General features: G+C 45.1%; 1 protein-coding gene across 1 annotated transcript in view; it reads left to right on the forward strand.

The window, feature by feature from the left end:
- LOC129345063 (autism susceptibility gene 2 protein-like) overlaps positions 1 to 16,881 on the forward strand; it is a 955,148-nt gene that overhangs the window by 339,710 nt on the left and 598,557 nt on the right. Inside the window, 1 exon segment of the mRNA XM_055002049.1 lies at positions 7,956 to 8,057. Coding sequence (XP_054858024.1) covers positions 7,956 to 8,057 — 102 coding nt within the window.

The following is a 16,881-nucleotide window of genomic DNA, read 5'->3' on the forward strand; positions in this document are numbered from 1 at the left end:
TTGTAATATAACATAACATATATTTATCTGCAACACATAGATCATAATATCTCTTACTCTAAACATGTTCTAGTTCTTTTATGCATATTCTCTATCAAATATACTATCAATATAGTATTTGTTATATACTATTCCATACAATATAGCATAGCATACAATATAACATAGCATGCATTATAATATAACCTATCATAACATCCCAATATAGTATGCAATGTGATATACTAACATGGCCCGAATCTTATTTGATTGGACTTATTTGATGTGATATATAATCTCACACCAAATAAGTCTGAAAACAGAAACCCGCAGAGAAAACAACCACAAGATACATCACCTCCTTATGTACGCAGCAACACCTTGCAGGTCAGGCGGTTGGAGGGGGGGGAGGACTTTATAAACATAATAGTTTTCTGCTGATACTGTGAACACTAGAGGAGAAAATTCTGATCCCAGTATTTGTTTTCTAAGTTCTATCATTGAATCTCAGATTCTAATTCAGTTGCATGGCTCATTGCAATTCCTTTGGCATGGGATTTGATCTAGTTGACAGTCCCAAGGAGTTGGGAACCCTGTTTCAGTGGTGACCCAGTCACTTTGGAACACTGTCATCTTTGATGGGTCGGTTTGTTCATATTTATTTTAAAACTCTAGCTAATGTGTAAGGTCCAGAGGGGATATTTTGCATGCAACCCGCCCCCCAAACCTGGCCTGTCTTTAACTTCTCTGCATAAAGTGTTTGCCATCATTTGTTTTCATAATCATAGATGTTCTGCTACCTGTCAACTCAGGACAGATAATACAATTCCAAACTGATCTCTGTCCAAAAGACTTTTTTTAAAAAACCACTCTAGTAACCCAAATGAGGCTTTGAGGGTTGAGCTATTAAGTTGAAAACATGATACTATTTTAAGCCATTTAGCTGTCTTGCCACATAAATTATTCACAGTGCCGAAGTTGGCTTGCGGTTGACTTACACGGAGATAATAGGGAAGTTGCAACCCGAAGGACAAAAGTGGAGCGTGATCAATCAGACCGGGAGATGTCGAACACCAACAAGCAGCAATTAAGCAGCAATCAACAGCAACTGCACTGAACGTCCAACACCCTTTTAACACTGATCACCAAAGCTCAGAAATGCAATATGTCTTTTATAAGATGCAGTTCTTCGCTTCTCTCTGTTCTAAGGAGGTATCAGGAGAATTACCCCTTTTAGAGTTTAATAATGTGGAAGGGAGAAGAAAAAGCTCCATCTTATGTCTTATTCTCCCATCATAGGGTTGATAAATCTGGGTTGGGATATTCCTGGGGATTTCGGGTGGAGCCTGGGGACTGCAGAGTTTGGGGATGGGAACAAGCTCAGAGGGCATGTGATGCTATAGATTCTGCCCTCCAAAGGTGACTTTTCCTTCAGCAGGATCTGACCTCTGTATATCTGGAGATCTGTTGTAATGCCGGGAGATCTCCAGGCCCCTCCTGGAGGTTGGCAACATGATCACATCATGATATGTGTTTCCCTTACTATGCATGGCCCTTGCCAAAGAGGGAATGTCCTGAGAAGGAACTAGGGTTGCCAGCCTCCAGGTAGTGGCCGGGGATCTCCCGGAATTACAACTGGTCTCCAGGCCACCGGGAGAAAATGGCTACTTTGGGGGGTGGACTCTATGGAATTATGCCGTGCCAAGGTCCTTTCCCTCCCCAAGCCCCACTTTCTCCAGGTTTCATCTCTCAGATCTCCAGGAATATCCCAACTTGAAGCTGGCGACCCTAGAAGGAAATGTAGTTGAGGGGTCCCATGTGCAATCAAAGAGAGAGAGAAAAATGTGGCTTGGGATTTCCTATAGACAGTCAACCCCAGGCCCCCGCCCACAAAACATTGAGGAGCAGGGAGAAGACTGGCCAGAAAATGGCTTCCGTCATGAAGCTCTACAAATTGGTCTACATCTCTATGATCTTTACCATAGAAGTTACAGGAAATTCCTAGAGCATCACTCGTGACATCAGGAAAATGGCATAGGGGAAGATTGAAGCCCTTTCTCCTCATGCACCGTGGTTCCAATCCATATTCAGCCCCCGTGGTACTAGACAATCAGTTCTCTAGTACCACAGAGATTTTGATTTCTAAGAAGACAAATTTGGGGAAAATAAATAGAAGGGGGCAGTACTGAAAAGGGTAAATTTGGGAGATATTAAAACTAACAGTGCAATCCTAAGAAGAGTTACTCCAGTCTAAGCCCACTGATTTCAATTGGCTTAGACTGGAGTAACTCATCTTAGAATTGCACTGTAAAAGTATAATGTTTGTTAAAATATGATAGGTGTTGTAGAGAAAAATGACAAAATGAAATATGTATTACTTTTCTTTCTTATTTTCAATGAAAACCAGGGTTGCAGAGGCAGGCAGTGGCAAACCACCTCTGTTAGTCTCTGGCCATGAAAACCTCACCAGGGGTCGCCATGAGTGAGGCAGCAACCTGGCATGTGTGGGGCAGCAACCTGGCATGTGTGAGGCGGGGGCGAATTGTCTGTGACAGGATATGGTGGTAGAGAGTGCCCTCAAGTCATAGCTGACTTATGGCGACCCCTGGTGGGGTTTTCATGGCAAGTGATTAACAGAGGTGGTGTGCCATTGCCTGCTTCTACGACCCTGGTCTTCGTTGGAGACCTCCCATCCAATTACTAACCAAGGCCAAGCCTGCTTAGCTTTTGAGATCTGACGAAATCAGGCCCACCTGAGCTATCCAGGTCAGGGTGGGACAGAATATAAGAGGGGGGAGTTGTAGGTTGGGTCATGTTTCAGCTTGATCCACCATCTCTTTGATTCGCTTTGTTCTTCTAGAGCTCCCAAGCTTGGCTGTCTTAGGAATATCCTCTGATTTTGTGCGAGCTGCATCTAGAGAAACGACCAACGCTGCGATGCTCCAGTCTCCCTCTAACCAGCCGAAACTACCACTCAGGGGGTGGAAATAAAAGAGAGCTAGGCAGAACCCATTAGACTGAGAGTTTTGCACAGAGAATACGCCTGTTCTCTGACAAGCTGTGGGAATGGCTGAAGGTGCTGTGATTTTAGGTCTTTAGCGGAAGGCAGTGGAAACCTTGATTAAAAAAAAATCCAGGTTTGGCATTAAGGTTGGTTAACAGTGTAATGAGATCGGATCCTTAAAGGCTAAAGGACCTATTGACTATGCAGTCTGGTAAAGAAGAAGAAATGAGAAGTACCAACAACAGTGAGAGATTGCTATTGATTTTGTTAGCGGAGGACAGTCACTGGTGCTAACATATCTATCTATCTATCTATCTATCTATCTATCTATCTATCTATCTATCTATCTATCTATCTATCTATCTATCTATCTATCTATCTATCTATCAGCCAAGGACTAGCCCTTATGCCATGACCTGTGGATGGGGGGGCGTGGCAGCCTTAGGGGTAATAACATTAATAATAATAACATTCGATTTATATACCGCCCTTCAGGACAACTTAATGCCCACTCAGAGCAGTTTACAAAGTGTTATTATTACCCCCACAACAATCACCCTGTGAGGTGGGTGGGGCTGAGAGAGCTCCAGAGAGCTGTGACTCGCCCAAGGTCACCCAGCTGGCTTCAAGTGGAGGAGTGGGGGATTAAACCCGGCTCTTCAGATTAGAGTTCCATGCTCTTAACCACTACACCAAACTGGTACAAAACGGGACAGAGAATTAATGCCTGTGCTTCAACATTTTCCTGTGTTATCTATTGACTTCCAGAGCTAATTCAAGATGCTGGTTTTTACCTTGAAAGCCTTCATAGCCAGGCACGCCCTTACCTGCTTTCCCCATTTGTGCTTCCCCAATTACCTTCTCCTTGCTGTATATACTCTCTATTAAAACTGTTACTTGGTATCAGCCCAGACAAAGGCATTCTCATTGTAGGGCCAGTGTCCTTGAATGGCCTGCTTGAGGAGGTGTGGGAGGGCATCCTCACTTTCTGTCCTTCATGGGGCTTCCAATGCTGTCTTAGTCCAAAGTTGGATGGATGGAATTTGGAGGATAGTGATTTGTCAGATATTGAAGGTTGTAGCAGTTTGTCTGATTGACGCTGTTTGTTTGTGTTGGTTTCTATTGTCTTTTCTGTTGGAAGAGGAGGATTAAATGCAGTCCCTTTCCTCAGGTTTCAGAGGGGGACAAACCAAAGAGTTAGAAAGATAGAGAGGTCAGGGCATTCTGTTTACTGCTCTGACTGTCCTTTGATATGTAGATTGCTATTCTCAGAATTTCCTCTTCCTGACGTCCTCCCTCTCACTCCTTTTCTCTTCCTGGCTTTGTTCCAGGCAACACCTCTTTTCTTCTCCCTCCATCTTGGCAGCGTGGATACAGGCCTTGTCCTGCCATCCATGTACATCCTTAGACTAGATAGGTAGTTAGGATCTGTCTCTTCTCCTTTCCTATCCGAGTATAGAGTTCCTACAATTAAGAACTCTCATTTCTTTTTCTAAATATAAGCAAATGTATGATTTATTATTTTCATCCCTGCACACGTGCGCGCGTGCGCACGCGCACACACACACACACACATGCCAGCAGAATGAGCTCACAACCACCCATAATCATGGGTGCTAACACCCCAAACATGGAATCCTTTAATTAGGTTTCTGGGGCCTATTTATTTATCATTTTCAAAATCTTTGTTGCAGCCTGATGTTTCATTTGTAAATTGTCTTGAGTTCTTGGAGAAAGGTGGAGTTTAAATGTTTAGAATAAATAAATAAATGATGGCACAGGGAATTTGAGCCCAAGCTTTCTGTGTTCTACCTAGGATATCTCCATCACCACTACGCTTCCACTGGCTTTTGCAATTAAGTTTGAATGTTTCCCCAACTTAAATTGGAACTGAAGTAGAATGATATGCACCTTAAAAGTGAAATAACGTATCAGTAAAGGAATGGCACGGGGGAATCCAATCAGGAAGAAAATCTAGTCCTTGAGCAAACCAGAGTGTGGAGTTCAGATAATGCATGAAACCATGTTTTAATTTAGCTAATTATGGTTGCTGTGATTATCTTAATGCAGTCCATTCCACTAACGATGCTAGTTAGAGTCCATTAAATCAAGATCTGAAGTCGGTTTATGAGCCAGAGTTAACCTTAGCTTTAGAGTCTCTCTACATGAGATGCCTCAGCGTATGCTCGTCAAGTGTAGGGATGTGGAGTGTTGTTGTTATTGTTGTTGTTGTTGTTGTTGTTATTTATACCCCGCCCTCCCCACAAGCGGACTCAGGGTGGGTCACAATAAATAAAATATACAGAGATAAAATCACAATAATTGACCACAGCCTTCTAATAAAACACCTGCTCACCGTATAAAAACCACATATCATCTGATGGAGGTGGAGGTGTGGCTTAATGATGCATGGTCACTCATATATGGGGTGTAGATGGTCAATACCCGCCTCACAGACATAGGGGAGACCGGGAGAGAGGCTCATTTGATGGAATCCCTGATGGCCTCAACCATACGGCTAGCGGAACATCTCCGTCTTACAGGTCAGCCTGAAGATCTTTGCGGGCCCAGGTGTCCTCAGGCAGAGAGTTTCACCAGGTCGGGACCAGGACCGAAAAGGCCCTGACCCTGGTTGAGGCCTATCAAGCCTCCCTGGGGCCAGCTTACCAGCTGATCTCATCAGCACCCTCTGGGGGAGTAGATGGGAAGAGACTGTCCCTCAGGTATGCTGGTCCCAGTCCGTTTAGGGCTTTATAGGTTAATACCAAAACGTTGAAGCATAGCTGGGAAACATAGTTTTAAAAGACAGAGAAGGCGAGATCGCTCCTCAGAGGGTTTACTAATTTCATCTTCGCATCTCAAAGGATCTGTCAATTTCACTTCTTTAGTCTAAAACTGAAGGATCGCGGCAGTGAGGAATGGAAATGGACTGGAGCTGCCTTCCAGAACCAGGCTTGGACCTGGAGAGATTATAATGGACTGAACTTTCCCTTCTGGCATTTCACAGCCCCTTCACACAGCTCCAGTGTATAGCAAAGCCTTTGCTCTGCTGCCGGCTCTGTCTTTTTCGGCTACCCTTCCCGGCTATCATTGCATCTCCTGACACGTGTTCTTCCCATGTCAGATGTCATAGGAAGGAGGCAATATATGACCATGGAATTCACAGCATATGTACCTTTGGAACAAAACAGATGAACTATAGAAGCAGAGGTACCATTGTGTTTATCCCTGGGTATGTTTAAATATTGGCACACTGCTGAATTCTGTTTCAGTTTGATGTTTTAAGCATGGAAGCCTCTGGCATTTCAGTTTTACTGCTGAAGGAAGGAATTTGTACAACCCAAAGTGGATTTCTTGGAGTAAGTTTCTTCAAGCATATTTCTAGAAGGGTGATCCCCCCCCCCTGCATGGAATGTGTGTTTTATGGCACCCCCAAAGCTTCTTGAACTGAGGCTTGGAAGTAATTCAGATTTTCAGGACAGAGTGTGGCATAGTTCTCCCTGAGAGTGTACCATTTGAGAATTCTCTGAGAGGGTCACTCATGGAATGCGCTCCCCGATCAAAATCTCCTTGTGTGAAGGACACTTAAGGATGAGCAAATGTTCTCTGTTTCATTCCTTTTTATACATTTTTTAAAACATTTTTGCCAATCATTTCTCTGCTTTTCCCTGTTGGTTGTATTTGTGTGTATAATGCAGATTTAGTGATGTGCCAATAACATTGAAAAAATCCTTACATTTTACAGGGAAAATTTGGTGCAAGGAAACACAAGTTGGCATGACAATAAATACAGGTTCAGCTTGCACATGGGAGAAACAAAATTAAACTTGAGGATTTGGGGGTCAGAACACCGGGGACGAGCCATTCAAAGCTATCTCTAAGAACGCTTACAGCTCAGAGAGGCGGCTTTAACAACTGTTTTATGGCATTAAGGAAAACATTAAAGATTTACAGCCTGGATCAATATGTAGTTTCTTGAAAGTAAGCTCCATGGTGTTCAATGGGGTTTATTCCCAAGTAATTGGTTCATTTGTTTGCCTCCCATATATATTTACTCCTAAGTTAGTTCTATTGTGTTCTCTTCAGAAATTTTTAAAACTTGAAAGGGGTAGGGGTCCCAAAGATCTTATGCAATTTCCATGAACCATTTTTGCAGAGTCCTCCACCTGTTTGTGTGGCCGTAGTGGGGGCAGCAATCCCATTGCTGCTAGACGTCATTTTTCTTTCCCTTTACTACAAAGAGTCTCTCTGCACAAGACATCTTACATGGGGACGCTCAAGTGAAAGATCTTACACTTGTTCTCCGGATACACATGCACCACTAGGGAGACAGAGTACACTTGAATATAAGACCACACAGAAAGTAAGTCATTTGAGCATCTGCATGTAAGATGTCTTGTGCAGAGAGACTCTAAGTGAGGCCAGTAAAATGGCACCTAGAAGTAACAGGGACAAAAAGCCCCCCACTCTCAGAGGGTGGCAACCCTAGAGATGAAGCCATTTTGGCTCATCCTTAATCAGGGCTTTTTTTCTGGGAAAAGAGGTGGTGGAACTCAGTGGGTTGCCCTCGGAGAAAATGGCCACATGGCTGGTGGCCCCGCCCCCAGATCTCCAGACAGAGGGGAGTTTAGATTGCCCTCCATGCCGTGGTACAGAGGGCAATCTAAACTCCCCTCTGTCTGGAGATCAGGGGGCGGGGCCACCAGCCATGTGACCATTTTCAAGAGGTTCCGGAACTCCATTCTACCACGTTCCAGCTGAAAAAAAGCCCTGTCTTTAATTAACTATGACCAAGTCCAAAATGGAAGTCTGTCTTTTTGGCCTATCCAGGCTTCGATGTTCTATGAGAAAGTGTCGAATCAACCTTTTAAAATCTCCTTTTAGACCTCTGAATGGATCCATTAAGCTGAAAATACCTGAGATACTATCCAGATCTTAACTCTGTGGCTTTTGTTTCCTTCTTGTTACACAGCTTAAGCCGGGGCAGAACAGCTGCCGAGACAGTGACAGCGAGAGCGCGAGTGGAGAATCGAAAGGATTCCATCGGAGCAGTTCCAGAGAGAGACTCAGTGATGTAAGTGCAGTTCTAGAAACCACATCTTGAAAGGTTTTGCTGTTGCTTGTATGGGCCATTTTCTAGGCCAGCAAGAAGGTGAGCCGAGAGCATCTGATTTTGCTGGGAATTGTTTATTAACCTTTTGATTCATCACTTAAACTGGTACACTAGTCAGAGGTGAAGCAGACCCTGGGTCCAGCCTTAGTGGAGGAGCCTGGGGGGGCGCTCCATGGGGCACACAGTTGTGGGGCACACAAACTGAGAGCTCTTTCACACTATCTCTGATCTTCTCCATGCAACTAAGAATTTGTTTATTTATTTTATTACATTTCTAGACCTCCCTCCCCATCAGACAGGTTCAGGGCACTGTAACAACATCCAATTTTTACATAAAGTTTAAAAACAATAAAAACATTATAAAAACATTAAAACACTATTCCATATACAATTAAAATGTCTCAGTTGGCGGATATAAATATTAAAATACAGCATTTTAGGAGCAGGGCTTGGCTCTTGCATCATGCCCTGTGCCACACTTATAAGCTCCTGCATGGGTGGTGGACAGTCTTCAGTGGTATGGCCAGTGAGAGGACAGCCTAGTCCCCACCAAATGCCTGGCAGAACATATCCGTCTTGCAGGCCCGGTGGAAAGATAAATCCTGCCAGGCCCTTGTTTCCTCAGACAGAGAGTTCCACCAGGTCGGAACCAGGACTGAAAAGGTGCTGGCTCTGGTAGAGGCCAGGCAGACCTCCATGGGCCAGGGACCATCAGCAAGTGCTTATTATGGTTGTTGTGGGTTTTCCGGACTGTATTGCCGTGGTCTTGGCATTGTAGTTCCTGACGTTTCGCCAGCAGCTGTGGCTGGCATCTTCAGAGGTGTAGCACCTCTGAAGATGCCAGCCACAGCTGCTGGCGAAACGTCAGGAACTACAATGCCAAGACCACGGCAATACAGCCCGGAAAACCCACAACAACCATCGTTTTCCGGCCGTGAAAGCCTTCGACAATACAAGTGCTTATTAGCTGACCAAAGCGACCTCTGGGGAACATATGGGGAGAGGCGGTCCCGAAGGTATGCTGGGCCCAGTCCTCATAGGGCTTTATAGGTCAGCACCAGAACCTTGAACTGGACCCGGTACTCAACCGGTAACCAGTGCAGCTGATGGAGGATGGGTGTTATATGTGCCATGACTGGAGCTCTGGCAACCACCCATGCAGCTGCATTCTGAACCAGCTGCAGTTTCCGGATCAAGCCCAAGGGAAGCCCTGCGTAGAGCGAGTTACAGTAGTCTAATCTGGAGGTGACTGTTGCCTGGATCAGTGTCGACAATGACAGAATGACAAAGGACTGACAACATGCTAGAGCTCACATGACTTGAGTCTATGTAAGTAAGATGACTTTTCTTGACATCCCTTAGTCCACGCATTTTGGGCTTGGAGAGTATGTACTAATGTGTGCCCTATTCACAAAACCCTCTCCTCAGGGAATGTTTTCGGCTTTGCGTCCTCTAATTCTATCCATCAGCCCAATGGATAGAATTCCAGTAATATGATGGCCAATTGGCATCCCTGCCTATGAAGTCATGAGGGCCACACACTTTGTTCCGCACAAATCATTTTATTTTTAAGATATACTAAAGCGAAGCCTGGAAAGTTGTGCATTTTTTCAGTCAAAATAGGAGTTATTTTGGCTTGGCACTAGTCTCAGCAGGGGTTTGGAAAGGCTTGAACTTCGGAGACTGGTGTTAAAAATCACAAGCGCTGAGATCCCTGGAGGAAAAATGAGGGATGCAGATGATTGTAATCCATACCCACCGAGGAAAACTTGAGCTGCTGGCATGCGTGGGGAAATCTTTGCTAATAACAACCCTTCACATGCTTTGCTAGCAAAGCAGAAATTGAAGCATGTTTTCCGCAGAAGCCTCGCACTCTCTAGCGAGCGCTGCAACTTTGACCAAGGGATGTAACCAGTGTGCGTGATGAGATAAACATCTTGCTAGCCAAGCTTATGGTGGCTCCCAGCCCTTTGACAGATTCTTTCTCTTATGGAAAGTAAATAATGTTCTACACTTCCCTTCTCTTCGATCTAATGCAGAGGAGAAAGAGTATTTTTAAGTGTTTGTTTTCTACAGCAAGGTTCACTTTCAAATAAGAATTGTTCCATCTTGAAACACAGCTTTGCAAAAAAAAAAACAGAAATTAAAATGTTGTCATTGGGTGATACATCCGGTGATATAGCCTGTGTGTGTGTGTGTGTGTGTGTGTGTGTGTGTGTGTGTGTGTGTGTGTGTGTGTGTGTGTGTGTGTGTGTGTGTGTGTGTGTGTGTGTGTGTGTGTGTGTGTGTGTGTTGCCCAGCCTGGACCTAAAAACATGGAATTTGAGGAGAACATTCCTTCCCACTAAGAAGGGATTTTAAGAAATTTGCCCGCTAAGGGGGTAAAAAGGGGTCAAATGTGTTTTCCCAAAGGGATACAGCTTCCCTGTGTGGCTGGCAGGCTTGCTTGCGCCCCTGCTCACTGCCAGCTTGGCCACTCTTCCCTGATTGGGCCAGCCTTTCAAGGCATATGCAGGCTGATTGGGGCTTGCAACATTTCACAGTTCATCCCCCCCTCCAGTGACAGTTGGAACACAGAAGTCATTTGCATATGCGGCCTGATTGGTCCTCACCCCCCACATTCTAAACAGTATGCAGTTGCTGTTGAGAATCATTGAATGTGTCCTGAGGTAAAATGCACCTCCCAGTCTTCCCCTCAAAGTTCGCTAGGGTTGCCAGCTCAAACACACACACACACACAAATTAAAAAAATGTTGCATACCCGTTATTATAATAGGGTTTAAAATAGTTAAATACCGTGGCGAAACACGGGTATCAAGCTAGTTTCTATATAAAAAGAGGCAGGTAACAAAGGGATTGGAAGGAAGGAGATAGAATCTTTTTCATTGTATCTAACCATTAGAAAAAATATACGACCCCACATGGATTCTGGGCGCTATGAAACAAAATATTAGAACTATGCATATGATCACATGCAACTGCATTCTAGTGAGGCAGAGCATTGCCAAGGTCTGTTCCATCAGTTCCGACTGACAGCAGCTCTCCAGGGTCCCGGTAGAGGTTTTTCACATCACCCAGTACCCGATCCCTCGAACTGGAGATGCTATAGACTGAACCTGGGACCTTCTGCATGCAAAATAGGTCCTCTGCCACTGGGCCACAGCCCATCCCATTTTGCCTGTTTGGATCAGGCAAGCATCCAAAATTGTTGCCTGAATTTCTCCCTAGATTTTGGAGTTTTGAGTTACCTGGTCTTGTTCCTGTAGTGGAACAGTCATTCCATCTTAACTTACAAAAGTTTGTGTATTATGCATGTGTAGTCAGGGATAGCTGTTTAAAGAAGAGAGTTGAAGCAGATTTTGGGAGTGGCGACTTCGTGTCCAGCCTGTTGTCGCTAACCATCTAGCTGTGGTTGTTGTGGGTTTTCCGGGCTGTATTGCCGTGGTCTTGGCATTGTAGTTCCTGACGTTTCGCCAGCAGCTGTGGCTGGCATCTTCAGAGGTGTAGCACCAAAAGACAGAGATCTCTCAGTCTTTTGGTGCTACACCTCTGAAGATGCCAGCCACAGCTGCTGGCGAAACGTCAGGAACTACAATGCCAAGACCACGGCAATACAGCCCGGAAAACCCACAACAACCATCATTCTCCGGCCGTGAAAGCCTTCGACAATACAACCATCTAGCTGTCTGCCCTACCCATCCAAGAGTCATGGCAGGTAATCCTCATTACCTTTAGCTCCAGGTCTCTTTAAAAGTAGTCCAGCAAGCTGTGTGTCTCACTTTCCAAACTCCCACCTTCTCATGACTTTTTGCCGTCAAGTCTGATTGCCTGTTGCCAGAGCGACCCAAATGGTGGCTGAACTCTCGCACGAGAAAGTGATCTTGGGGAGAGTTTGAGAAGTCCTATGCACAGCTCGCCACAGTGTTTTTAAGGAGAGCCAGCAGTAAGGAGACAAGAAAGGCTGGAAAACACAGGAGGGTGGCATAACTTCACTTGCCACTGTTTGTTTTCCTCATCTATATTACCAATGGATATATGTCTAATCAGGGGTCATTTCGTAGAAAAAGAGCTGGAGGAACTCATTAGCATAACTCATTAGCATATGCCATGCCCCTTGCCATCACTGGAAATGTGTCATTAGCATAACTGATTTGCATATGCCACACCCCCTGACATCACTTCTCCTGGCTGTTCTGGACCCAATTCTGGCCATTCAGGGCTGAAATTGGGCCCAAAATGGCAAAAAGGGGCTGAAAATGGCCAAAAGGGGGCCCAAAATGGTCAGGATTGGGCCACCGCTAAGCGGGCGAGTGATCCACCACCCGTCAGAGGCCCGATCCAGGCTGAAACAGGCCCAAAATAGCTGAGAGTCAGGTGGGTGGGGCCACCTGACATGTGACCTCTTTGGGGAACTACCAGACCTGCGTTCCTGCGCATTCCCCTTCAAAATGAGCCCTGTGTCTAATAGAACTCTTGATCTGATTGTTCATACTGTGGTATTAGCCCTGACCTGGATAGCCCAGGTGAGCCTGATCTTGTCAGATCTCAGAATATAAGCAGGGGCGGTCTTGGTTAGTAATTGGAAGGGAGACCTCCAACAAAGACCAGGGTTGCAGAGGCAGGCAATGGTAAACCACCTTTGATAGTCTCTTGCCATGAAAACTCCACCAGGAATAAGTCAGCTATGACTTGAGGGCACTCTCTACCACCACACAGTGAAATTAAGGTGGATTTGTGTAGCAGCACAATACTCAGTTGTGTGTATCAGTCAACACCATGCACTAAAATTCTTGAAGCGACCATACATACAAGGTTGTGTGTTTTTTCCACCCAGTGTGTTGTTGATACTCATGTCCACATTAGGAAAATAGACAAGGAAAATATCTGAAGGAACTAAACCCTGTGGAAAGCTGAGTAGGCTCTAGTTCCACAACTGATTTTAGAAATTCTCCTAGGTAAATACGAATTATAATTCTGGAGAGAAATTTGGGAATGAGAACGGAAGAGAATGGAGAAAATCAATTCATCTCTAGCTTGAATCAGCTTTTGGTGATGGGAGACTATAAGAAAACCCAATAACTATGCATGCCAGTCTCCATTTTCTCTGTCTGGCATAGTGTATAATTTTATCCGAGAAGGAATGAAAACCACAGAATTTTTCATTCATTTGGGGATCCATTAATCTGCCCACATCAATCTCTTTGGTATCTTAAACATTCCAACCTTTAGGCTTTCAAAGCAAAGGGGATTTTAATGACTAATGGAAGAGTTTTAACATACAGGCTTAAGGCCTGGATTACCCATCGGTCTAAATAGGCTCTGGAGCCTCAGGCACATCTATAGAACTGCTGGAGTGAGTCAGTATACTTCACCGCAACAGATCCAAAAGTCAGTTGCAGTGGGAAGATGTTGTCAAATTGAAATTCATTAATAATTTTTTTTGGCAGGGATTGTTTCCAAGGGTTTTTTTTAAAAAAAAAAGATATATGGTTGTTTGAAGGTCAAGCTAGACTGGGATTGGTTTTGGATTTCTCACCCCTGTTGTTACATCCTCCTGAATCCCCCCTTTAAAACTGAAAAAAATCAGTGATTTGTAAGTCAACAAATCAACATTATGTCTGTATTATACACAGGGCTTTTTTTCTGGGAAAAGGGGTGGTGGAACTCAGTGGGTTGCCCTCGGAGAAAATGGTCACATGGCTAGTGGCCCCGCCCCCTGATCTCCAGACAGAGGAGAGTTTAGATTGCCCTCCGCACCATGCACCATGTGGCGTGGAGGGCAATCTCAACTCCCCTCTGTCTGGAGATCAGGGGGCGGGGCCACTAGCCATGTGACCATTTTCAAGAGGTTCCAGAACTCCGTTCCACTGCGTTCCTGCTGAAAAAAGCCCTGATTATGCATATAGAGAACATATATTGAATGGTATATAAAAACAGTATGTGCAAGTGATTCCATGCGGCACTTTACACAAGTAGGTCAATTTAATGACCCGACCATGAATCTAGGAGATTATCAGTGCAATTCTAAGCAGAGTTATTCCAGTCTAAGAGCAGAACCACAAGTGACAAAAGGCACAGATTGGACACTTGTCTGCTTCCCTCAAGTTTTGATGGGAAATGTAGGCATCCTGGTCTCACAGCTTCGCTCTCTGACTGCTGTCCAATGGATTTTTCAACTGTCACTTGTCCAACATTCCGCCAAGCTGCCTACATTTCCCATCAAAACTTGAGGGAAGCAGACAAGTGTCCAATCTGTGCCTTTTGTCACTTGTGGTTCTGCTCTAAGACTCTGCGTAGGGTTGCACTATATGTACATTGTGTAGTTACTGTGGTTCTTGAACTCAGCAAAAGCAGCCACAACCTGCAATAACGTGACCTTGTAGCACAAATGGCTAATAGGGATCCCAACACTGCCTCAGAAAATGCTGTGAGATTTTGGGGGAATGCTGGGGAAGCCAGAGTCTGGGGAGGATGTGATGTCACTTCTGGGCGATGCTCTAGGCTGGCTAGAAAATCCTAGAGTGTCACTGTGGGCCAAACTACAAGTGACGAATGACACTGGTTGGACACTTGTCAATTTCCCTCAAGTTTTGATGGGAAATGCAGGCAGCTTGGCAGAATGTTGGACATGTGACAGTTGAAAAGTCCATTGGACAGCAGTCAGAGAGCCAAGCTGCAAGACCAGGATGCCTACATCTCTCATAAAAACTTGAGGGAACCTCAAGTGTGCAACCTGTGTCCAACCTATGTCTAACCTGTGTCCAACCTGTGTCTTTCATCACTTGTAGCTTGGCCCTATGTGGACTCTATTTTTTCTTTTGCTCCTCTATTCCTTAGGGGGCAAGAAATTAGTGGCTGGTAATTCTCTGTCCCAAGTGGGTAAATGTGAAGCCTAGTGTCTACTGTGCAGATGTAAGGCTGCTGTGCTGTGCTTGAGACTAATTTTTCCCAGGAATATTGAGTTGGTCTGATCAGAAGGTAGCCCTGTGAGTCAGCAAGGGAGTTGGAGCAAGGTCTGTCTGAGCCTGTGTAAAAAACACAGTCTAGGGCTTCAAAATTTCAACGTCTCTAGTTCAGAAATCCTTGTCCTATATAGGCTTACCAGGCCTTCCGCTATAGTGGGAGGTCTGCTGCCTAATTTAAGAATAAAAATGCTGTAGGCCTTTTTGCGCTGATACTTCTGGGTACAACCTAGAAGTGACAATGGGTAGCTCTAGGAATTGCCAGACCTCACTCACCCATAGAGTTGCCAGGTCCCTCTAACCTCCCAGCAGGAGGTGAGGGGACCTGGCACTTACCTCATGCCAGAATAGAAATAAAGAAAAGGGCACCACGTAGTATCAGCAACAGCAAAAGAACAAAACCTACTCGGTAAAATCAAGGTCAAGGTACCGAAAACACTTAAGCAATTATATACAAAACCTTTATAACTTGTAATCTGCAGAGTCCCCTGAAATTTTGTTCATGGGGTAAGCAAACTCTCAGGCATAGCAGAGGGCAAAGCGTGGATCTGCAGTGGAAGGGGAGAATCAGCGGAAGTCACTGCCCCTTCCTTCTGCCATCAGAAATGCTATTTCAGCCAAGGAACTGCATGATGGTTGTTGTGGATTTTCCGGGCTGTATAGCCGTGGTCTTGGCATTGTAGTTCCTGACGTTTCGCCAGCAGCTGTGGCTGGCATCTTCTGACACTGTGGCTGGCATCACTGTGACACTGAGAGATCTCTGTCTTTTGGTACTACACCTCTGAAGATGCCAGCCACAGCTGCTGGCGAAACGTCAGGAACTACTATGCCAAGACCACAGCAATACAGCCCGGAAAACCCACAACAACCATCGTTCTCCGGCCGTGAAAGCCTTTGACAATATAAGGAACTGCATGATTGAATATACCCCATTGGCTAAAAGAAGAGTAGCACAACCATGAGAGGGCTTTTACTACATCAGGAGATTGTTCTCACAGCAAGCCTCATGGCTGCCAGGTCTCCCACTGCAATGGGAAACCTCTTGACTCCTACCATCTTGCTCAGTTGGGCAGCCAGAGAAAGAAAGGGGAAATGGGGGGTGCAATTGGTAGCATCCTGGTATGATGACATCACTGCATCACCTTGAACACTATAGGATTCAGTCAAAACTAACCACAGAGTTTTGGCTAAATGCTAGAGTGTTGCTGATGGTGTGGTGACATCACTTCCAGTCCTATCAGAAGTGACATCACTGCACGGCTGGAGCGGGCCCCCAAAGGTTAGTCTCCCACTACTCCCCAACCTTGTGATGCCAACTTGATGCCTCAGAAACAGTCCTCAGTTCGAAGAGGAGTCAGGGTTCTTAGCAAACGTAGATCTGAGTCTCTCTTTGCTCTGTGGTCTTTTTGCCCCACAAACACATGCACAAAGGAAATCACATTTGAAATAAATTAATGAACAGAAAACTTGCTCTCTGGTAGATTAAAGCCAATTAATTAGCCAACAGCACTTGACACCATAATGATGAAGCCACACTGAGTACTGTAAACCTTTCTTCCACCCCTCTCCCCCTTCCTGCATATCTCCACTTGCATAGGCTTTGGGGGAATGACAACTTGTTTTCTGGGTAAGACTGCCCGCAGGGCTCCGAAGATGCCAAAGCTGCCTGCCCTCCCCCTCCTTATGTAGAGCAGAGCAGTCCCGCCAATTTCATCTCATCAAAACCTTGCCTGCAGAAGAATTCGTTCAGCTGAGATTTTGCTCTAAGGCAAGATGGCTGCTCCTTCTGTTTCCCTCAACCTGGAATTCAAGTCAACTTGTTC

This window comes from Eublepharis macularius, chromosome 17, assembly GCF_028583425.1.
Source record: "Eublepharis macularius isolate TG4126 chromosome 17, MPM_Emac_v1.0, whole genome shotgun sequence".
NCBI lineage: Eukaryota > Metazoa > Chordata > Lepidosauria > Squamata > Eublepharidae > Eublepharis > Eublepharis macularius.